We start from the raw sequence: 23,626 nt of genomic DNA, 5'->3' as shown, positions 1-23,626 counted from the left end.
TTCTCAAAACGCAAACTCCATATGGACAGGAAAGAGAGATTTCTGGCTGATGCTAATTAACTGGAATGTCCTGGCTAAATGCATGTGTGCCAGACCAGAGAGTTTTATTTTAAAAGCCAATTACAATGAGCATTTTGCCTGATTAAAGTTACCAGCCATGCCATCAGTTTGTGCCTTAAAGCATACGGAAGCTCTCTCATTATTCTTAGTCATACAATAGTCTGTTCATTTTCTGAATTTATTCTACATATGACTTCATCATCCTCACAGATCTGTTACTGGGTTTCTTGCTGTGCCATTTTTTCTCTACAATCTATTGCTTCTATCCTCTTTCCACAGAACTCTGGAGAAGGCAGAGCCTATAGATGTATCCTAATACACTTCTGTTGTATCCAGAAATCAAAGAAAGAAGGTGCATTAAAGGAAAAAGTGCCAATTTCAAGCTTTGTTCTTGTTCTCCCCTTTCTTTTATAAGTCATGTCATACCAGTCTTCACATCATGACTTCCAGATTTATCACCTGTCTCAGCAAGCCCTGGGTACAGATGCCCCCACCCTTCCTTCCACATTTTTCCTCTTGCCCAGGGTGAGGGCCATCCAGCTTGCTGGGAGTCTGCCTCCATCCTGCTGCACTGCCTGACACACCTGCTGGCTCAACCCACTCCTCAGTGTTCCTGCAATGCATCTGGACAGGAGAGCCTGCTTGGGAGAAGGCAAAGCAAAGACAGTTTGCAGAGGCATAGCCTTAATTCTTCAGGATGCTTTCTCAGTCTCTCCAAGATACTTTTGGGTCACACAATCAAATTATTTGCTTAGGAAAAAATATGCCTTATTAGTTTTGAGCAAATTAACTTTTAAAACTAATGACAGAGAACCGGTTTCCTGTAGAAAGATAAAGCTGTTACAATCACTGTCATTTTCACAGACTTGCATAAGTAGTGAGCTAGGTAATTTGTATCCAGATGAAATTCATGGTTGCTTAGTAAAGGCTGCAGGATCTGACTGTGAAACTTGTTGAAGCCTGGACTAACTTCAGTGCTGTGTTACTATCTCAAATTAACTTTTTGAATTCTAGTCTAGGTGTAAGTATCTAATCTGGCACTATGGGAGTGTTAATTACAGGTGTAGTCTGAGAGAAAGAGGTCAGTGCTTCCTTTCTCCTGTTAAAAATTGTTCATTTGCTCTGAAAAAGAACCATTCCTTCCAGGACACTGTTGGCCTGCTCCAGTGAATTTCTATATTGGTCTGTCATGGTGTCCAGCCAAGGACAAGATGAAGTAGGGTCTATCACATGGGAGTATTATCACAGTGTCAAAATTTCCATTATAAATCCTATTTATAACCATGTCATAAATATTTGTTCCATGTTGAAATTCAGTGAACAAAGAACTGAGAACTTTACTTACAGTGCTAATTTTCAGTCGAGTATGGTGATCTATTTTGAAAGGATTTTATTATACTAGTGGAGATTTAAATTATGTTTAAAAGGTTAGGTTTCTCCTGTTACACTTTTAACATGTGATTCGGACCATTAGAGAAAAATAATCTTTGCAGCTGTATTCTGTGTTTGTCAAGGCCACAGAAATAGATGGGTAATGTAAATGCCTTTTTATTCCAAGTAATTTTCCCTTAAAATTACTGTAAGGAGTACCTGGAGGACTGTAGGGAGATACCCAAAAATGAAAAATCTAATTCATAATATAGACCTGAATAATGTAGAGTAATGTTCAGTATGATGTGGAAGACCGTGTTGAGAATTTGGAGGAGATGAAGATTTCTGCCTATTAGTTCAATAATAGTGATTCATTCTGATTATTGTCTGGGCAGGAGTAAAACCTGGAACTGAAACACAGCCAGCATGGAATTGGTATTTTTTGTATGGTGAAATTAAATAGAATGAAAATTGTAAAGGAAAGGTAGAGAGTTCAAGAACAGAATAATTGGAGGGTTTTGCCTTGAAAGTATGGTTTGAAAAGGAAAGAAAAATACGGCTGAATTAAAAGGATAAATCACAGATGTTAACAGACGAGACTTGTTCCAGAAGAGGAGAATGGTTGCCTGTGTAAAAGGAGGGTAAGAGTAGAGTACTGATACTGAAATGTGGCTAAGAAAATCGCAGAGGTTCCTCAAAAAGTATCAGATAAAGAGCAGAAAGTATTTTGCCAAAGGCAGTTGCCAAACTGAAGAGTATGAGATAGATTTGGAGGAGAGGAGCAGTAAATGGAAACTGCAAACTTAGAGTTTAGAATTGAAAACTTAGAGCACTAATGGGAAAGGAAAGAAATGACACTGTGTGAGGTCAGAATGGTAAGTGGCATGGTGAGTGGGGTTTCTCCTAAAATACAAAAGAATAAGAACATACTGGAAAGAAGCCAGATTTGGATGCAAGACTAAGCAGCTCACATACCCTAGTTTTAGCAGAATTAAATTGGTTGTTATATTTCTCCAGTTCTGGCATTTGCAATGCAGCAGTCACTCCAGGCTCTTATACTTTATAATTAATTTCAATGCTAGATAAAAGAAATTAATTTTGCTGGAAGTGTGGTACAGCTTAATGAGTACGGGTTTTGAAAAATACTGAATTAGCCCTCAAGCCTCCAAGAAAATTAATAAAGCCATATATTTCAAAAGCAGTAAATTTCAAGTCTCTTTATTTTACTCCTGTTCATAATTTCCAGTGTATTTTCTATAAATACAAGGTGATAAAGGAGAGTTCTAAAAAAATTAAGTCTGACATCATATAATATAATCATGAATCCCTTAGAAATATCTGGAGTTTTATTTTAAGATAGCAATGCATCTCTAGATCTGTAGAATCAGTGGAGTCTGAAGCTGTCTAGTTTTTCCATGTTATTTCACCTATCTGTATCTATGCCTGTATATTCAAAATTAATGTTGGTTGTTTGCTGACACACCTGTATTTACTGTCTTTCCGGTTTTGAGCCTTTTTGGAAGATATTCCACAGGCATAAGAAATGTTGACATCTGCAACCCAAGCCCTGAGTGCGTATCCTAGGCTCTGCTTTTTTTCTATAGTGGAAGAACAGCAGAAAAACAGGCACTGTGTCTTTATGAAATAAGGATTTTAAAAGAGGTAAAGATTAGAAGAGCTTTGGCAAAAAATTCACTTGTTTTTTGAATTTACTGAAAAACAGTTCTTAAGGCCGGCATACAGACTTGGCCAGTTGGAGAGCAGACATGAACCTGCTCCTGTTAAGGTCACTTGCCAAAGTCCCATGGAGCAGGATGATAGCCATGCACTTGAAATGTGATAAGAGAAGTAGCTAATGCCCTTCCAGGCTGTATATACAGAAGCATGTCATGGAGAATGGTCCCTTCTCTGCATGATCCCAGTGACACTGAGTCTGAAATACTGTGCAGAACTTTGGGGATCATCATGTCAGAAAGATCTGGACATGCTGGGAGAAATGTAAAGAAGTGTGAATTCTACTGAGTAAAGACAGTTATTATGCCACATTAACAGTCTCTCTCTATATTTAAAATTCATCTTCTCAGAGAATGTGCACTTGCAATGAGAATAGGATTACAGCCTTTCACTTCTGCCCATCCTTTAAGAGCTTAAAAAAACCTACTTTTGCAGTTAACAGCTGCCCCAGTGAAGTTCAGATGAAGTAAAGTAGTCTCTAGGTTTTCTGTGAAAAAGCTAAAAATTTACCTTCTCAGTTATTGCCTGTTAGGCAGCCTGCAGGCTTAGAAGCATTCAAGTAGATTATAGTGCATGTGTTATTTGGCTGGGATCATTCACATTAAATACAATGTCTGCATATTATCTACCCTGGAAAAATGAAGCCTGTCCTAGATACAGAAGTCATATGCATCACCATGTAATCTTGACAGATATTTTTTGAAGTTCTGTCAGTATTCATCAACAGAAATGCAGGGTAAGTAAAGCAAGCCATAATTAAGATTGCTGGTCACAGGCAGTTTCTGTGTCCATAAGATGATGTGCCAGTGAGGTGAGAGATAGTTGTGCAGCACTCATAGTGCCCTCTACCAGGTAAGATAAATTTGTTCCATTTTCCTGATGGTATTGAATCCAGAAGTATAAAGGCTTACAGACTGCTATGCAGATACAGTTAGGAAATGTTGCCCTGTTTTGGAAATACCACAGCTACTTCAATCACCTGCTAAAGCAGTTAGCGGAATGGAGCAGAGATTGGGTACATAAGAATAAATTAATTGTTCTTGGTGCTGACTCGAGACAGCTTTTGAAATTCATTAGTGTGTATGTGTCTACACTTCAATGATGCATTTATAAACCTTGAGAGGAAGAAAATCTTGTTTTTAGGGATTCTTTTATCCTTAATGATTCTTTAGTTAACGGATAATACAAAAGTCCAAATTGCAAAAACACTATTTAGGTTCTGTATGCAGGTGTATTAATGGTAGGGTAACTCAAAATAATTTCAGATTTGGAGGAACTGACATGGAGAGAAGAGGCAGTCTGGTTTTTCTACTGGTAGAAATTACATTAATATCTGTTTCATCATCCTACTGCTAGACTCACAAGGTTGTGATGTTACCTATGATGTGAATTGCCTGGCTGAAGCCCTTTTCCTTTTCTGTTGCCATTGCTGTTGCTGGCAGCTCAAGTGTGCTTGAGTAGAGGCTGTGATACTTTCCAAAAGCATTGTGAGATAACATCGTGTCATATGCTTTTCAACAAATACCTGTGCAAAATGCAGAGACACAGGCAGTAAAGTAGTCAGGTCACACCAAGAACTGTATTGTGCTGTGTAAATATCACAGCAGAGTAAACACAGAGGCAGAAAAACTTGAGTTTGGCCAAAGTCTGTGTGTGTCTCTGTACGTGGGGCCAGTAAATAAGTAACTCAAGGCTTTTGATCTCAGTCTAGTCCATGTCAGGAAGCATTTGATGGGGGTTTTGAAAAGGCTGTGTCATTTTCTTGATGTCACAGTCAGGAAAATAAAACATTGGCAGATATTTAAAATATGGTAGATACATATTCTAGCAAAACTATGCAGAAATTGTTTGGGGTACTGCACAAAACTGTTCCCTGAGCAGGTATAAAGTAGCAACCTTGATGTGCAAGAATTTTGTGGTTTGGGTTCTTCTGAACAAGATACTTAATAAGCAATTTCTACCAGTGAATACTTTCTGTAAGTCCTTATCTTTACTTACCAAGAAGGGAAGGTTGCATTTCCATTTGCTTTGAAGCCTGCTTGTATTCAGTGATGCTAGCATTTAAAGTTAGCCCTAGGTGGACTAGGACTCCTTGGGAAGATATTCTGACTTTTACATTGCTGGATGATGATGTGGCTTTGTCAGGTTGCGGCAATAATAAAATATCACCTTATATCCTATCTTATATTCGATCTGTTTGTCATATGTTTTGGTCATGTTGGTAGTACATGGTTTCAAAGACAGCAGGCTGCCAGATCAAATCAGAACAGTTCCATAAACTAAACGCATGTAGGCATCAATCTCCATGGTACTCATGGATTTAGTGAGTAGGTGTTGGCACGTGCTAGCTGCAGTCTTGCCTCCAGTCCAGCATGAGGAGGAAGACCACCAGGAATACTGCTTAAGGAAGCAGCAATGCTACCAACAGAATGAGAAACCCTGAAAGTGTAAGCCAGAGAAAACTTCAGCAAAGGGAAGATATCTTCAAAGAAGGAGGAGTAGGAAATGAAGATTTTCAATTAAGAGTGAATTAAGAAAGATTCTAAGTAATAAACATTATATTTTGGAGTATTTTTTGGATTGTGGGAAAAGAAAATGGACTCCTCTCCCTCTTGTTTGCATTGTAGTTTGCTTTCCTAGGCCACCATGGTACTTCCGTGCTGGTATATTTTTAAGGCAGCCAAATGGAATTTTAAAATTGATCCAGGAAAGATTTTTTTATTTGCCCTTAGCTAGGGAAGCTGCTTAATAGCATTTGAAATGCTGGTCATACCTCACCAAAATGCATTGCCATCAGAGGCCAAAAGTTAAATCAGCCATCCAGACTTGGGTTTCTTCTGCATTTCTCAAGACAGTGTCAACAATCCCTTCCATTTCAATTTGTTTTCTCTTTTGTGACATGCTTTATTTTTAAGCCTTAGCTAATGTGGTTTTTTATTCTCTAAAGCGTTCTCAAGTACAGTTAAAGAAAGTCATTATTCCAGGTGGCAAAATCAACTTCAGATGCAGCTGAAACAGGGCAGCCAGGCCTGCCTATGTGTTTTTTAATTAAGGAATTCTTAAAAAACTTATCCATGCATCACTAGGAGTATGACAGTTCTCATGTTGCTGCCCATTGACCCAGCCATGGTAGAGCTGCACTATTCTATGCCCTACTGCTGGATCACTGCATCACTGCACACAACCTGAGTGAGAACCTCTTAAAATACCATTAGGAAGACTTTCTCTACCAGGAGAGGGGTCAAAGACTGGAACAGGCTGCTCTAGAGAGGTGTTTGATGGCTCAGGATTGTCAGTGTTCTAGAGATATTTGGACAATGCCCTTAGTAACAGGCTTTAACTTTTGCTCAGCTCTGAATTAGTCAGTGACATGGACAAGATGATTGTTCTAAGTCCCTTTCGACTGAAATGTCCTGTTCTGTTCTTCTCATACCTAAGTCAAGCAGAACTGTTCTCTCAGAGCCCTATTGCTCTTTAAGCACCTTGCCTTATATCCTTTTATTTCTCTGGCAATAATTTTTAATTTCCAGACCTATTCAGTCCCAGTTCAGTCTATCAAACATTACTAAAAACATAACCATATCTCTGCTGCAGTGAGTTCATCAACACATTTTGCATATGGTATTGTCCAGCCCTCTATTCAGTGGGGCTGAATTCAAGCCAGCAGCCTAGTGCTTAAGAGGGTGTTTTTTTGTTCCCTGTTACCAGTATAACCACCAGAAAATTAAGAACAAAACAGGGGAAGTACTAATGATATTAATTATAGTTCTTCTCCCTCCTTTCATATCTCCCTAATAAAGAAATAATAATAAACCCTATCTTTCTAAAATTTACTGAATATAGTTATTTGCACTTCCTTAATGACTCACTGAATCATTTATTTTAAGAGATTGATAATTGATTATTTATATTTCTTCACCTACATTTACCATCCTGAGGAATTCTTTTATACTGGATGTCCTATCCTTAGAAAGCCTAACATAAGGAAGAAAGATCCTATATTAATCGATCCTCTGATTTTTCACTTGGCTTTTCACAATTTTATTAAGTTCATCAGAATAGCAAAGCAGTCTTACTGTGAGAGCGTACCTATTGTTGCTGACAGTGACATATGAGAAAACCATCAAAAACATCAGAAGATAAACCAAATTGTTTTCACTGCCTTATTTCATGAACAGTATATATCAACCTGCAGTACCAACATAAAGTATACACTTTCCTTTTTTGGTACAGTTCCTTTAAATACAAAAGTCTTAAGCTTTTGCTTCAACCATCTCATGCTCTGGATTTGCATTAGGGTATAATCTGCAGTAAGAAACTTATTTTTCATTTTTTATTTCCTTCTCTCTTTGAATGTTGATTTGGTAGATCAGCTCTCAGCTTTTTCAGCAAGAAGACATTTGTGGTAGGCCACAAACTTATGGCCAAAGTGCTCTGTGGAGTTTTCATTACTCAGGAGGCTTACACTCCTTTCCTAGTTTTGACAAAGGCTTTCTCAGCACCTTTAACTTTGTCAAAGATTTAGAAAAACTTTAAGCATGTTGGTACTTTATTCACAGCTGAGCACTAAATTCAGAAAGGTTATTCAGATGAAACATATGCTCTGGGTCACTATTTCCTTTTGGGTTAGCTTCCCCTTCACTAACATGGGCTATTGGTATAAGCTTTAGTTTTTACTTCTAGGCTGTGAACTTTTCAGATCAGGAATTCTCTCCTTTTTTTGTACAAATGTTGAGTAGTTCAGTAAAAAGAGGCCTCCAATCTTGGAAAGTTTGCATATAGACTGCAGTGTTCTGGTTGAGCAGGTAACTTTGATTGTGTCACCATTACCCCACAGACAGTTGTTAAACATTATAGTGAAAATTGAGCATCTTTCCATTAACAGTTCATACATGTGAACAAAATTAGGAGGTGAGCTATGTTTCACATTTGGAATTTATCTGTAAGCACAACATGAATTTTCTCGTAATGATGAAATTACAGCTTTGTTTCTTATTTGGATTACTCTTTAAAACCCTGTCTATTTGTTAACTCTGTATGTGGCACTAAAGATAGGTTACATCTCATAACATGTACCAGAAATAAGCATATGTTTATCTAATAAGTACTTCTAACATACCTTGAAATTGAATCACATCACTCAGCATCAGTAGTACTTTAAGTATTATATTCTTAAAAGATTATGTTCTGGAGCCTGCATTAGTGGCATTACAGTCTTCTTTTGCTTTTAGTAGATAAAAAAATTGCAATATGAAATGCTTATTTTGCCTAAATTGGTCAGAGTGGTAAGATATTTAAAAAATCACTGATGCAATTTCATGTATGCCTTTTCCCTCACTATCCTAGATGTGTTCTACCGTCCCTCTCAAGCTTCAGATTTCATTCTGATCTGATGAGGCTCAAGGTCTCTTCTCAGCCTTCTTGGGAAGCAGTGGCTGCATTCACAGTGTCCTGCAAGATGACATTTTCAGATGCTCCTTGAGCCACAATCCTGCCACAGCCCTATGCTGCCAGTGCGTGTGCCTCACTAGGCCATGGGGGAAAGCATGTGGCTGTCACCTCCTTAAAAATGCTGTGGCAGAACCAGGGCATCCTTCTCTTCTCATTTACAGGGCTGGCCATGCTGTCACATCACTTACTGGAGCCCTTCCAGGAGGAAGGACATATTACATAAGAAATTCACAAGAAATCCTGGATTTAGAGCAACCATGAGTGCATCTTCAACCAAAGCAAAGCTTCCCTCACCCCAAAGCCATCACTGAAATGCTGTTCAAGCTGACCATCAGGCTGTGTGAGACTCTGTGCACACATCCACACAGTCCTTTGGCCTTCAGAGGCTATTCTCCCCAAATACTGCCTGACTCACACTTCAGTGGTGCCATCCACTTGCTGGCATCACAACAGGTGTGTGAGCCAAAACCACCCTGTGGCTGACCTTGATGGAGTAAAGGTGCATCAATTTTGATCCAATGGTAGCACAGCCAGCCTGTCACCATGAGAAAACACACAAGTTCATCTTACCTTGGTTAGATAGCACTTCTTGGTTCTACATTCCAGACCAGGTTCTCCTTAGGCATTCAGATGTATCATATCTAGTTCTACTGCTTGCTTGAACTGCAAACTGAAGAACCAGAGTGCCATGTTTATTTCCTGGTCAGATAATGCCACCTTACCCTCAAATTCTATTCTCTACCTCATTAAGATCAGCCAGCTAAGAAATGTTACCCGAAAGGATGTAAGTGACTCGTGGCCCTTGGTCTTTAAACTTGTGCTGTAGATTGCTCTTATGATGAAGGACTCCCTTACCCATGTCTGTAGAGTCATGTCTTTAACAAAGGGGACAAGTTAAATCCTGGCAGCTCTTAGTTCTTGGAAGGAGTGGGAGCTGAGTTCTTGCTGCTTGGAGTCAGTGCTTGGGACAGGTGCACAATCCAGTTGTATTGGATACAGTGAACAGATGTTTAAAAAGAATTTGGACAGTCTCCAAAGGGAGCTTCAGCAAAGGGCCAAGAATTTCAGTGTTGGAAAGACTTGCCTGACAAGACTGGAGGGAAGGGATGTATCTCTAATATCCATGTGTGATGTTATGGGGGTGGGAGGGAGGGCTGCTGTGCTGTGCTAAGGCAATGGCTGAACATCTGGTAAGACACCCTCAGATGTTACTTGGATACAGCACTGTCTGATGGAGCTCAGTGTCACATAGCATCAAATATTTCCAAATACCCAGTGAAAGTGTGGCATTGTTAGCCTGTTAAAACTTAACTTCTTTGGGAAGCTCCAGATTATATTTTTGTTTTGCTTTTAACTTTTTTACTCTTCACTCCACTGGTCTCTTGGTGAGACTTGGGCAACTGAGACCATGGGTTCCCTTCTGTTTTCAAAAATTCCAATAGTTTGTAGGTCTCTTGATGAGAGGGATTTTCTTTGGCCAACTTTGGGAGGCTTTTAGTTGGTTGCAGGAAAGGGTGGAGAGGAATGACATTTCTGAAGTAATTTCTGATGTCATTTTCTGATGTTTTCCTTATGAAAGTGTCTTCAGTTTGTCAAGTGCTGTGACATATTAGTAAAAGTCAAATCTTTACATAAAGGAGGCAGTGCAGAGCTGTCACAGTATGTGAATTTTCAGAATTTAGGTAGCATTGTAGGACTTAAGAGATAGTGTTCCAGTTGGATGCTTTAGCCACAGCAGTCATAAAGAGCAAGCTAATGTGAATATAGGTCTGTCCATAATGAATAATCATAGCAATTTGACAGCTCCGTGGCTTGGGCTTAAAGATTAGTCAGAGCTCTTTTAGGTATCCTTTTCTCTTTACACCCCTAATTATATCTAATGTGAAAAGATATGAAAAATAAAGTTTATGCATGTTAAACCCCTCAGCATTACCTTATGTATATCAGCAAAGATGGAAGGAAATCCCCGACACGATGGAGAAGTTTCTGAATGGCGATCATACCTGTAACTTCATATATGGAAACTCTTAATTTGTGTTGTGCTGGCTTTCCCTTTTACCAGGAAGATTATAAAAAGCTGTGAATCAAGCCTCTAGTTCTCTCCCTCTGTGCAGGCTTAACTCCTCAAAACTTCCTCCTCAAATGTCATTTGAGAACAAATCCCGGCTTGTCTGTGTCTAGCCTTCTTTCTTAACAGCTCCCTGTTTCCACCCCTGGTTTTCAGATATGCCAAAAATGTTTCCTGCTCAAAAGACCTTGCATGCCGAGTAATTCTTCATCTCAGCAATGCTTACTTACCAGATGACTCAGTAACTTCCAAAAGCTTCATGCTGCTCTTCCTTCCTCTCATCCTCGCACTGCGTAGATATGCATATGCTTCTGGCATCTGTAAAAACACTGTATCTGCCTAGCACAGTTAGAGCCTCCTCTAAACTCAGAAGCAGAAAAATGTGCAGACATTCTTCTCTGGGCACAGAATTTCTCTATGATTTAAAGCACAGATAAGGCTCACTTAGAGAAGGGTAAAGAAATCAAAGGAAAATTGTGGTGCTAGCAAAGATAGAAGTGAAGAAACAAGTTGCAATGTATTTTTCAGAAGCCATTTTTGAAAATGCAGGAAGATTGTCAGCAGTTCTTGGATCACAGAGCTCCCCAACTTCTGACTTTTTAGGGAAACTGATCCTGAAATCTGAAATGTGACCTCTAGGAAGTAAAGCAGAAAACATTGCCTACAATGCATACAGATTTACAGCAATTTTGTTTTTTCAGCAGTGTTTGCTGAGGTCTTACAATTAAACAATTAAATCTGAGAACCAAAACTTGGAGCAGAGCATGTCAGCCAGTTTGTGTTTATGTTAGCAGCTGTACAGACATGCACTTCGATAAGTGAGTCCTAGTAGTGAGTGTGCATGTGGGTGTTTAGCTAGAATTTGGGGAGAGGATGTTCTTCACACTTGCTGCTCTGTATTTTCCTGGTGAATGTGAAAGAATTTGTATTCCTGCCTTCTAAGCAGGAATTGTGTTAGTGACTAGAGTGGTTAACCTGGGTCTTCATGTGGGAGTGACTGGTTCTGGAAGACAAAGCCAGCATGTGAGAGTTTAAGGCACTTATATGTGTACGTAAGGCAAGCTGACATTCATCCAAAGGGGGAAAAAAGCTATTGAAGCCCTTTTTCCTGTAGCTTACAAGAAAAAAAAGAGACATTTCATTCTCATGGTTAGCTACATATCAAGCAGGTGCTCTGATCATGAGAAGTTAAATCAGTGAGGGTAATCAAGCAAAACATACCTCAAAACTTGCCTCTCAGAAAAGGAATGGTAGGTGATGTAAGGTTAGACAATCTACAGTCACTCAGACTTTACTCAGGAGCAGTTTACATACCATGGCCCTTTGAAAAGCTGAAGATGTAGAGTGACTGAGCCAAGTTAGTAAGTTGTTCCAACAATTACCAAAAAACTACAATAGCTCCTGTGCCTGAGCAATTTGGAGTAAATCACTGTGGATGTCAATGAACTGTTGGCAACATATACCCCTGCCTGCATTTTAGCAAGGCAGTACAGTCTGACATCCCAGTGCAATAGTTTCACTGTGAACTTTGTTTTGATCTTAGTATTTCTGTTACACTGTTTTTCAGGCCCTGATTATATCAAACAAAAATTTCAAGAAGGAATGGATGGAAAAGAAAAATCCGAAGAAAAAGGTCAGGAGAAACCACCCTCCCCAAAAGAGTCACCTCACTTTTATCGAAAAGGTACTACACCCCCTCGAACCCCAGAAGCAAGCCCAAGAAATAGTCCTCCTCTCTCTTCTGAGACTTCTCCTTCAAAACAACCGAAAAGGCAAAGCTCCACTTCTGGGGCAAGACTCAGTCAAGAAAAAAAGCTTTTAGCAACTGAGAATATAACACCCACGACTAACAAGCCTTTATATTCAAAAGCACCAGTGAAGGAGGAGGCAGCTGGGAAACACCAGCCAAAGTTCTCAGCCCAGCACAATGCCAGCAGCACAGAGAATGGGGAGCTGCATGGTCACTACCATGGCTATTACGTAAAAACAAATCCAACAGCGCTTCCACAGGAGCTCAGGGAAGAAGATGAATATGCCAACCCTTCACCATCAACCCTTGCACGGATACCACCCTCTCAGAAGCCAAGTCCTGCTAGATCTGGGGGTAAGCCAGATGCCAAAGAAAACAAGCCTGACATAAAAATTAAGAAACCAGAATTTGCTGCACCAAAGAACCCAGCTAATAATGAGTCCCATTCAGCAATGGAGAAAGAAGTAGGAAACAGCTCGGTAAGTACTACAAGAAACATTTTCACTTTCACTGCCCTTGTGCCTCCAAGTGCTGAGCTTTGCAATCTAAGTAAGCACTGTCAAATCTTCATCTGGATACAGTCTGCTAGCTAACACACACTTCACCTGGAGTGAGGAAGAAATATTCCAGTCTGGAATAAGCAGTTTTTAAAATACCCTTTCAGATCAGTGTGACTCTTAATTTCATTATTATTCAAAAATAATAAAATTATCAATAGCTGGGCAGAAAAGGGGTGATGACTAATAGCATTTCTATTTCATGTTAGAAGAAAAAGCCAGGCTATGAAATTCAGAATCTCTGATTATGTTTCTGTGATTTTTGGGCCAAGAGAAACTCAGGAAATCATTAGTTTTGCATACTAAAGTTAGCCTTTAGTGAATGAAGAGTTCTAGATAATAGTTATAATGTTTCTCTTTTATAAGCATTGTTTCTTTGAGTCATTTTTGGTGGTACTCTACAGAACAAACAGTGTGTCATTATTGATGGGATAAACAGAATGACCCATTTAAAGAGATCCAGATAGCCTAGTACCCATTGCATGCAAAACACTTGAATAATTGACATCAGACTTCATTAATAGTAAATCTAGATAATAAAGAGGGAGAGTAATTTCCCACCAACATGAATTGGAAGTGATCTTGTCAAACAAGTTTGGCATCTTCAGGTGTGGCAGAAGAATCGTCATCTCAATCAAGAAGGTCACTTGATTTGCTTTTACATGGTCATGTATTCTGACAAGGAAAACAGACTAATGCAAAGGCTAAATGTCACATTAAAAGAATTTTTTTAAACTGACTGATGGGTCTCAAAAAGTAATTAGAAAACCATCAGTTATTTGATATTATTCTGGTGAGGTCATTCTTACATCAATTCTGTTGGTCTGATCACATTCTTGTAAGTGACATACAAGAGGGCATGAGAATATTGTCCATGAAGTTTGTAGAAGACACAGAGACCAGGAGAGTGGTCTGTAATGAAGGCAAATACAAGCTCATGCAAGTCAACTGCTGAGAAGGCTGAAAGTATAATTATCCATGGCAGCACAGCAAAATATAATATTGTATATGAAAGACAATTTCTAGAGCACTGCAGGATCAGAACTAGAAAAGGTTGGTGGATCAGGAGCAAGAGAGGCAACTGAACATGAGCTCCCAGTCTGCTGCTGATGTTCAGAGATGCTAATATAATCCTTAGATTTATCAACAGAAAAGATTAAGCAAGAGTACATGGGAGCCTGTTCTATCTGCTTTTGGCACAGGTGCAACCACTTCTGGGATAAAATAGTGTCTTTAAATCAGGGATTTAAAATGAAAAAAAACCTTGAGGGGAAGTCACACAAAGAGCTGCAAGAATGATTAAAACATATCTTACAACGAAAAATTCAAGGCACAAAAACCCCCAATGTACTAAATCACTTTCTGTGTGTTTTATAAAACAGGTTCCCAGGCTAACAAGCAAATGTGTCAGAAGATCCAACAGCTAAAGATTCAGAAAAAAGTCTTGTTTTAAGTTGATTTTAAGGATCTTGATTAAATGTGCCATCAGTTGTCAGATGCCAGGGTTTTGGAACTGAGTAGTTTGATAATGAGCATTTTGCCAAGATGATATTCTCTAGTTCTGCTGGAAGCTTTTATTCTGTGTTGTGCGGATCAAAGTAAATGTTCACAGAGGTTTTGTAATCTGCAAATCTGTATTACAGCTGATATCAGCCCTTTAACCTTTCAAATCTCACAGATATTATTCCTATGTAGGGTAACACAAAGCTGACAGGCTTGTAAATGTTGCGTGAGCATGTACAATTTTTAAGCTGAATTGGAATTGTTTTTTAGCTCTGGTGAAAATAAGTCACTAGAAATAGTCCTTATTTTTCCTTCATTCCAAATAATATTTTGGAGCTGAGGGTGGCTTCATCTTAACAAGTAAGCTATCTGAACAGCAGTTTATTTACCTTCTAGAAGAATCAGGATAAGGACCATGACCCTGCAGCCTGTTATCACAAAAGGTGTAAAAATGATGAGATATTGTGCATTAGCTGCTGTTTGTTCACTGATACTGCAGTTGTATCTGTGAACTCCACTCTAGGTGATTCTACTTCATTTGTAGCATCCTAATTGCATTATTCTCATTGCTAGCATTCCAGTATGGAAGGAAAGTAGATTTTAGGAATTGATTTTTACTGTAACAGTATCTTAAGATGTATGTAGATGTATGTGGGTGTTTTTCAAAGATTCTAGTCTTCTATATGTGTTTGTAAATTTGCCCTTACAGACTAAATTTCCTACATGCTTATTTCTTCAAAATGCCGAGAGTAAAAATGCTAAACTGATTAAAGCAAAAAAGAGTGGCCTACTGGCCCAGCAGTCTGAGGGAGAAACAGTACAGAATGACTCTTAACTTTGCTGGAGACTTTTCATTTTCAGCATCACCTTTCAGCTTCAGAAAAACAGTAGCCTGTTCTGCAGTGCTCCTGGGCTGAGCTCTAAAGCAGTGACTAAGTTAAGAGAGCATAGTTACTGAGGAGAAGCCAGACTCATGCACTCATAGAATAGCTTGGGTTGGAAGGGGCCTTGAAAGATCATCTAGCTTCACAACTCTTCTGCCATGGGCAGGGACACATCTACTACACCAGGTTGTTCAGAGCCCCATCCAGCCTGGTCTTGAATATTTTCGGGGATGAGGCATCCAGAGCTCCTCTGGGCAACCTGCGCCAATGCTTCACCAGCATCAAAGTAAAGAGTTTCTTCATAATATTTAATCTAAACTTAATCTTTTCTAGTTTAAATCCCTTTTCCCTCTTCCTAATTAATGTACTTCTCCTTATCCCAGATGCTTCTGAATGTTGAGAGACTTCAGAATTCTAGAGTTGCATTGGGAAATTATTTTATTTCAGTAAGAAACTGCAATTGCTTTTTAGTAATTCTGACACATGATTTTGTTATGCTTTGAAAGTAAGTCTGCCTTAGATCCTTCATAAAAGTTCTAAAATATATTTGTTAAGGAATATAAAGAGAAAAGATGTCTCACTCTCATGAAAAGAGAATGATAAAACGTGGTTTTGGAATGCAAAAAAATGAATCTATTAACATTTATCGAGCACTTTTGTTAGATTATCTGAAAGTGCTGTATAAAATTGTGCTGTGCTTTTTCCAGGTTTCCAGTGATAATGCATTAAGAGCACAGATACAGAAGGGAAGATTTTCAGTTCTTCCTTCTCTGTGTCTAAATCAAAGCCATTTCTCATACCTGAATGAAACATCAGCTTTCATTTGGATTAAGAACTTTAAATTACTTTATTTGCAGCAAAACTTGTAGCAGCTTGTTTTAGTTTCCAAATTCGTGTTTCATATTTTTTGTGAATGTTACATCCTCAAGAATGCCTTTGAGTATCATCTGTGCAATAAGTTAGTTATAGGAACAGTCTTGATTCCCTAGATATCCCCATTTCTGGCATTATACTTGAAAAATATCAGCACATACTTCTTATGCCACACATTTAAGTGTATTTCTCTGTTTACTTATTCCCTGATATTCAAAAATCAAAGTTTTAAATTATTACAGAACTCATAAGAGTCACAGTTTTATTGAGGTGAAATCCTGCAAAAAGCACTATGACAAAGTCACCTGAGAGATGTATATTATTTCTGAGAGATAAATCACCCCTCTTTCACTGAGAATGAGGCTCCTTCACATTACCTTAAATTTAGCACAGTGTTCACAGACATCCTTGACCACAAACCAGTGCTGTTGTTTCTGACTGGTCATTAGCAGCCTCTAGCCCCAGTTTCAGCTTATACACTGCTGTCCCACCGTGAATATGAGCTGATTGGAGATTCTCTTGGATTTAACTGAAAAATACGATTGAATTTCACAAAACACTATTGTAGTGTACATTCATGAATACACTTTTTATCGTGTCTGATACATGTCCATGTGCTGGCCTAGGACAAATAACAAGCCTGGGCTCAAGTGTTTTACTAAACTGTAATTTTTTTTTTCATTTGGCAGGTAGTAAAGATTTTTAAACACACAGTGTTTAGCCTGGTTTTTACCTGAATGTTACCCAGTGATTCTACTCCCATCTTTTTGTTCGATTCTCATCTTTTTGTTCACCTAACCTTCATTTATTAAGGGCTGTAAATACCATGACGTTTGAAAAATAGATCAGTATTTGCCTGATCCTAAAAAAAAAAACAAAAAAACTCTGAGCAAGAACTTTAGGCTAAATTTAATGAACATTTCTAATGCAGTGGAATTACAAGCCTAGTCTTTTATTTTCTGGCACTACATTTTAGGAAAAAAACTTTTTTTCTTCCCCAGATGAAAACTAATCATATGGTTGTATTTTGAACTATATAAATGTCTAACTTACAAGAAGCTGAAAGGGTATATTCAAGCAGGACTGAAGGTTTTCTACTACAGCTTCTTTAGTGCACCTGTTCTAGTCACTCCAGGACTGTTCAAACTAATTTTGGCTTTTGCTATTTTTAGCCCTTGTGGGACACTAAAGTCTTACTTGTAGTATTTGTCTTAAAGCATTAAATGCTTATTTCAAAGGTGTCTCCAAAACAGGTGGTAGTTCATTGCATAATAACTGTGTGCTTCATAAATGTTGTTTGATCATGTTTCAGTGTATCAGGGAATCCTGTTTTGGGCTGAAAGGTATGGTTATCAGAAGGTGAAACATAATGCACATAGCAGGCCAAAGAATATGAGCTTTACTTCTTTGTATGAAGAGATAATCTTTATGATATTTCATTATCATAAAGAGATAACATATTTTTCATGTGAACTCAACAGCCCTGTTCTTAGGGTGTCACTTGCTTCTGTTTTGTAGATGATTCTTGATTCAGAGCATAGCCCCTGAGGTTTTCAGCCTAATTTTCTACTTTTATTGTGGTGAGATTGTTACACCTAACCTAACTGACAGATGCATCAAAAGAAAAGTCACTTTCCCCTCCAACAAGCTTAATTACCTGAGACTGTGCACTAATGATACTGAGCTGCCATTAGAGCTGCAGTGCCAATTTGGCAATCAGCAAAAATGTGTCTTGCACCTACCAGGATGCTGTTCTATGATGTATTTCAGGTAATTAGCAAGTGCTTGGCTCCTCTGAAGACACCATAGGTTCCAATTTTTTTTTTCAGTTGCAAAAAATCAATATGATTTTCATAGATATTATTTTCAAATATGCAAATTACTAGATGGCCAAATCCTGAAAAATTTTAATGGTACTTGGCAACGATCTTCACAGTTCCTTGCAGTTCCTGGAGCAGTATAACTGTAAAATCTTCAGGTGGGATTCCAGGCTACAAAGGAGCCATTGACCTGATTTGAATCACATGGACAATCCCTATTAGAATCATAGGATTATGGAACCATAGAGTTTGGCTTGGAAGGGACACGTAAAGACTGTCTGGTTCCAACCCCCGTGCCATGGGCAGAGACACCTTCCACTAGACCAGGTTGCTCAAAGCCCCGTCCAGCACTTCCAGTCATGGGGCAACCACAGCTTCTCTGGGCAACCTGTTCCAGTGCCTAACACCAGAAAGATGTTGAACCCACATCTTAGTGGAAATGAATAGTGTAATGAAATGACAGTTCTGTAGAGAGCAAGGCTGCTCACAGTGCTGTGGTAACGGTGTCTGGAGCTGTGCTTTATTTTACGCCTGTTCTGTGCCCCCGAGCGTCTCGTATGCTTTGGCACATGGTGAGTCACTTCCACTAAGGAGGAAGGAACATGGTTCCACTTCTGTTCTGTGACCTGATGGTTGAAACACACCACTGGTAAGTGGGAGCTTGTTATTCAAAATCACTTGGACTAAGGTGTCATTAAACCTGGTCTTCAATTTCCTAGTGAATATTTTAAACATTCTGCCATTAAGCAAAATGTGGGTGCTACTGCCAATCCCATTACCCCTATGGCATAATTTAATTGGCATTCTGATAATCTCAATCACTGTTTGCACTTGAACATGTGCTTCTCAGCATGTGAACAGACACCTCTGAGTTGATGCAAAGGGAACTTGATGGCTGTTATGGATAGAGGTGCTGATGAGGTTTAGGCTCACCGGGGATTTAAGCAGTATCCGACACAACATGTTTTGTGACTTACTCAACATCTGGCCTGCCATCTAAACCCCTGTGTAAAGCTGTGTTTTGACTAAAGGTGTTCAATGAGACTGTTTCAGGAGACCATATGATATAATAATGACACAAGTACTATTCTTTAGCTTCCCACTTACACTGCTGCAGCAAATTACTAATAGTAAGTTCTTACACCTTAGCATTCCAGAAATTACATAGTTGATGTTAGCATTATGTCGTCATGAAGCATAATGAACTTCTCCAAGGCATGCCTCAAATGAAAAGTGAAAACATTGTATTATTTCTCATTCAATATATACCTTCTTCTGCAAGCCAGTGATTCTTGTGTAGCTCACAAGATAGTTTTCTGCACAGATTTTCTAGTGGGCTTTGTGATTTGTGATTTAGGAAAGTATTGTCAAAATAAAAAGTTTCTGCTTACAGTGCAACTGTAAAATAAAAGAGTTTTAAAATCTTTGTAAAATCATGATGTAATACACCAAATATGTTAAGGGCAGAAGAGGATTGAGTATTTTCATCTGTTGGGACATATTTTCAAGTTGATGATTAGAAAGTATCCATTTAAAAAATAAAAAATATTCAAAATTGCTAAAAATCATTAAAAACCATTCTGTGGTTTTTAATTATAGAATTAAATAAATACAGAAATACTAAAATGGTGTAATGATTTAAACTTTCTAACTAATTTTAGCTCTAGCTAGGAATGGAAGGAATTCTTTGACTTTTCAGTTGTTCAGTCCATAAGTCTTTAAGATAAGTGTCTGAGTAAATCAAAACAAGCTTAATTTTGCAGCTGCAAAATGCATTTTAATCTGTAATGGAAACAGGTTTGTTAGTGAAATGGTAAGTAAATTTTCTTTTCTACTTGGGTTATCAAAGAAATGTATTCTTTTTATAAAGCATCTTTGTTATGTCTGTTTTGAAATGGGTTGGGAACTGAAAAAAGGACCCTCTGTAAGGATGAAGAGCAGCATTCTGGCTTTCCTATAGTTCACAATCTTTGTTTTGCTCTATTTTAAGCTGACATTTTTTTATGTTTATGGGTTTGTTTTCATTTGTTGATGAGGTTTTGTCAGGTGGTTTAATCTCAGTGTGATTAGGAACAGAGCAGTAATGTGCTCTCACCTGTATTTATCCAGCTCTTTTTCACACAGGTGATGTTTATCTTACCGAATATCAAGGGTGGTGGCTGTGTTTCAGCAGCAGGGGTTGTTTTCTTCAGACCAAGATCAAAACCTATAGAAATTGTGAAGTTGGGTCTTGTTCATTGCTGTGTCTGTGTGAGAGGTTGCATTAATTCTAATATCTTCATTTTATTTTCAGGGCCCTAACTCAGTCATGATCGCCCTGGTAATGCTGTTGAATATTGGTTTAGCCATTCTTTTTGTCCATTTTCTAACTTGATTGGAATTAGAAAAGGTAAGGAAGGTCTCACTTTCACATAAAATCACCATATCCACCCCACCTTAAAAACTAAAGATTTAATTTCTTCACATACTTTTAACGTTCCCCACTTTAATTTTAGCTATGCCTGAATGTGATTCAACATAGTTATTTAATATTGTAACTGTTTTGACCCTTCAGTGAAGTCATGACAACTAGTGGTGTTAGCCCACAGTTCTCTGCAGTTGTGTCATCAGCCTTTTAAATGGCACCTGTCATACTCAGACACAGGGAAGGAGGCTTGGAATTAGGATGGGACGCAAGAGAGATGAAACTTGGAAAATTCAGCCAGGGGCCCAGATCAGTTTCTCTGCTGGTGGCTCGTGGCTTTGGGGTCCTCTGAAAGCTGAAGCAAGCAGCCATGTTGGAAAACAAACAAAATAATCTGCTGAAGCAGCCCCGCCAGTGAAGCGCGTTGGCTTGTCCATCTGTTCCAGCAGAGTGTGACTAAAGTGGAAATGTACGGAGCTGCACTTTTTGTTGATGGAAGTTAACAGCTGCCTTACTATTTTACCGTCTGATGTTTTTAGTGGGGAGATGGGAAAACGACTGCCAGAGGAATGTGGTCAGAGGATTCTGTTGCTGTGGAAGTGATTCCAGCGTTCACTCCTATCTCATTAGAAGAAATAGTTAGCAACATCAGTCACCAGTCTTATTCCATTACCTGCTGCTTTTAACATCTCCTGCAGTGCTCTGGGAGATCGAATTTCATTTGCCTGTGCATGATTCTGTTCATTTGTTGTTTATGAAATTTGATGTATAGCCATAAGTAGTGTTTAGTCCAACCTGGAGAAAGCTACCAGTTCTGCCTAGCAGCCGAAGCTGAAAATCAAATATATTTTCCTAGTCCAGGGAAAAAAATTCTTAAATTAATTCTCTTAAACCTGAAGAGTCGTTTTGCATGAAGGTTCAGTAAATAATACACCATTACTGCAAAATTTAAAGATACTATTATCTTCCTTAAAATGCTTGAATACTTATGCAAATACCAAGCAAAAGTTTTCATAATAAAAAAAGAAATCTTACATTGGTAGAAGTACATTCTAAACAGGGTATAGGATATCAAAATAACCCAAGAACAGTGAGATATGGGGTTTGCATGTTGACTTTTTCTTTCTTTTTTTCTTAATTTTGGTGCTGTGGTAATTGGTGATTTAAATTATTATGTTGCAACACTGAGGTATTTTGACAGCAGTTAAAATAAAGTCTTGTCTGGGTGCACATTAATGCCAATGACAGCTAATGCTCATAATAAATAATAACTTTAAAAGTGCTAGATTTGTGTTGAATACATTCAGGTAGAGCATTTAAAAATGTTAAGTGATTGTTTATCAATTTGATGCCTTCAGTGTCTTTAAAGTCCATTTATAATTTTACCTCAGCATTAAAAAAGCCTCAAAATTTTTCATTTGGAACATTTGTCTTAAGTAGTTTCATAGCCCTTTGTTCAAACGACGTGATCACGTTTCTTTTTATGTGCCATTATACTGTAATTATTGTACCCTATATTAATGAAATGCATGCTTATTTATTGAAGATATGTGGTGTGATCATTTGGCAAGCAAACATTTTAATTTAAAGCTGCAAAAAGCAAAGGGCTTGTATTACAGTTTATTTTATCTCTATTAGAGAATCTTTCATACAGTATAGTTTTTGAACCTGTTTGTAAACTTTCTAAGTTTTTGCATGGTTTAATGGGCAACATTCTTACAAAATGCATTAGCTATTTTTTGATGCAGCCTAGTAAAGTACCGTAGGTATGGACTGAATGTTGTGCAGCGAAGCAGCTCCGAGCAGGGCAGTAACACCGTGGTGTTTTTTACAGAAGTGTGTTGAGAATCCTGTGTTTTGGCCAGTGTGGATAAAGAAGAAAGCAGAAAGAGAGCAAATGAAAATAAAACGTGTATATTTATTTTTAAAGAAAATAAAACAGCAAAGTTTAAATTGTGTTTTAAATTTAGGAAAATAATTTTTAAATAAGAACAAAATTTTAAAAGTTACTGTGTAAGCCTTGAATTAATGGATGAAATGTTCCATCCCACTGTTAAATCACCCCCTGTCTCCTTACGAGGAGAGGTAATTTTGTAACTGACATATTTAATTCCTATTAAATGTTTATTTAAAATACTTTATGCTCTGGAAATAATGGGTAACAAAGCTTATGAAAAATGTTTATAAATTTAAGTAAGCATGTTAGTACCATTTATAAATATGTATGATTTATAAGCTTTTTTAAAACAAAGCTCAAACAAATTGTTGGTATTTTTCTAAAACGTGCACAGTTGTATTTTACATGAAAGGCTATTTATAATTGGTTGTTATACTGTACACTACATTTTGGACAGCACAATGCAGCCTGCCAATGTACTTAAAAATGTCATTTTGTCTATTTAAAGTTTCTTGCTGTCAAAGAATGAACTCTTTATCTATGAGTTTCTCTCTTTATAATTCTTGACCCAAAATGTACAATGTACAGTTTTCACAACTGTATTTGCTCTAATAAAAATAAGTTGGTTATTATTAGAGTTTCAGACTACTTTTTCCTGTTTATGAATTACTTTGTTCACTCTTTGGAAGCAATTTTTCTAACTAATCAAATAAACAGGAGTGAAGCAGGAAAATGGGTGAAATTCTAGTCCCTTTGATATAATTGTGAGTTACTGTTTTCATCAAAAGTGATTCTGGGAAACAGTTAAAAATAAATTAAAACAAAAAAGTCAAGCTTCCCTTTGTGTCTTCTTTTATCTTCCAATACAGGATTTTGTGTCTTTATAAATGTAGTATCTTAAACACACTCCCACTACAAGATGTTTTGATCAATTTTGTTTTAACTTGTGAGTGACTGGTCGGTTAACAGCTGCTCTTGTAGGGGAATTAATTTTTTTGGGCCTCACTGCTCCTCAGGATCTTCATAGGTTCAAAATTAACATGAAGTTTGTGAGCCAGTATTTACACAGAGAAAATTTGCCCTTTGTCTTAAAACCACAATATTTGCTGAACTACTCAGTCATCTGCAAATTTTATTTTCCATTATTCCAGTTCATACTAGTAGCCAACTGTACTGAAATCCTAACGTTTAGTTGAAGAGGAGATCAATTTTATTAGTAGTTTCTATTTAATGGAAATATATTTTTAGGAAGTA

General features: G+C 37.8%; 1 protein-coding gene across 4 annotated transcripts in view; it reads left to right on the top strand.

Moving 5' to 3' along the window:
* Nucleotides 1-23,009, top strand: part of JPH1 (junctophilin 1) — an 82,071-nt gene extending 59,062 nt beyond the window's left edge. Inside the window, exons 4-6 of one of the 4 annotated variants that reach the window (XM_063170499.1) lie at nt 12,252-12,913; nt 20,365-20,460; nt 22,310-23,009. In XM_063170499.1, coding sequence (XP_063026569.1) covers nt 12,252-12,913; nt 20,365-20,445 — 743 coding nt within the window. In that variant the 3' untranslated portion in view covers nt 20,446-20,460; nt 22,310-23,009. Of the gene's footprint in view, nt 1-12,251; nt 12,914-20,364; nt 20,461-20,566 lie in introns of all 4 variants that reach the window. The other 3 variants (XM_063170490.1, XM_063170485.1, XM_063170475.1) reach the window with 3 other exon arrangements.
* Nucleotides 23,010-23,626: the final 617 nt, after the last annotated feature.

Source organism: Melospiza melodia, chromosome 1 (assembly GCF_035770615.1).
Source record: "Melospiza melodia melodia isolate bMelMel2 chromosome 1, bMelMel2.pri, whole genome shotgun sequence".
Classification (NCBI taxonomy): Eukaryota; Metazoa; Chordata; class Aves; order Passeriformes; family Passerellidae; genus Melospiza; species Melospiza melodia.
This window is presented reverse-complemented; position numbering and strand designations above follow the sequence as displayed.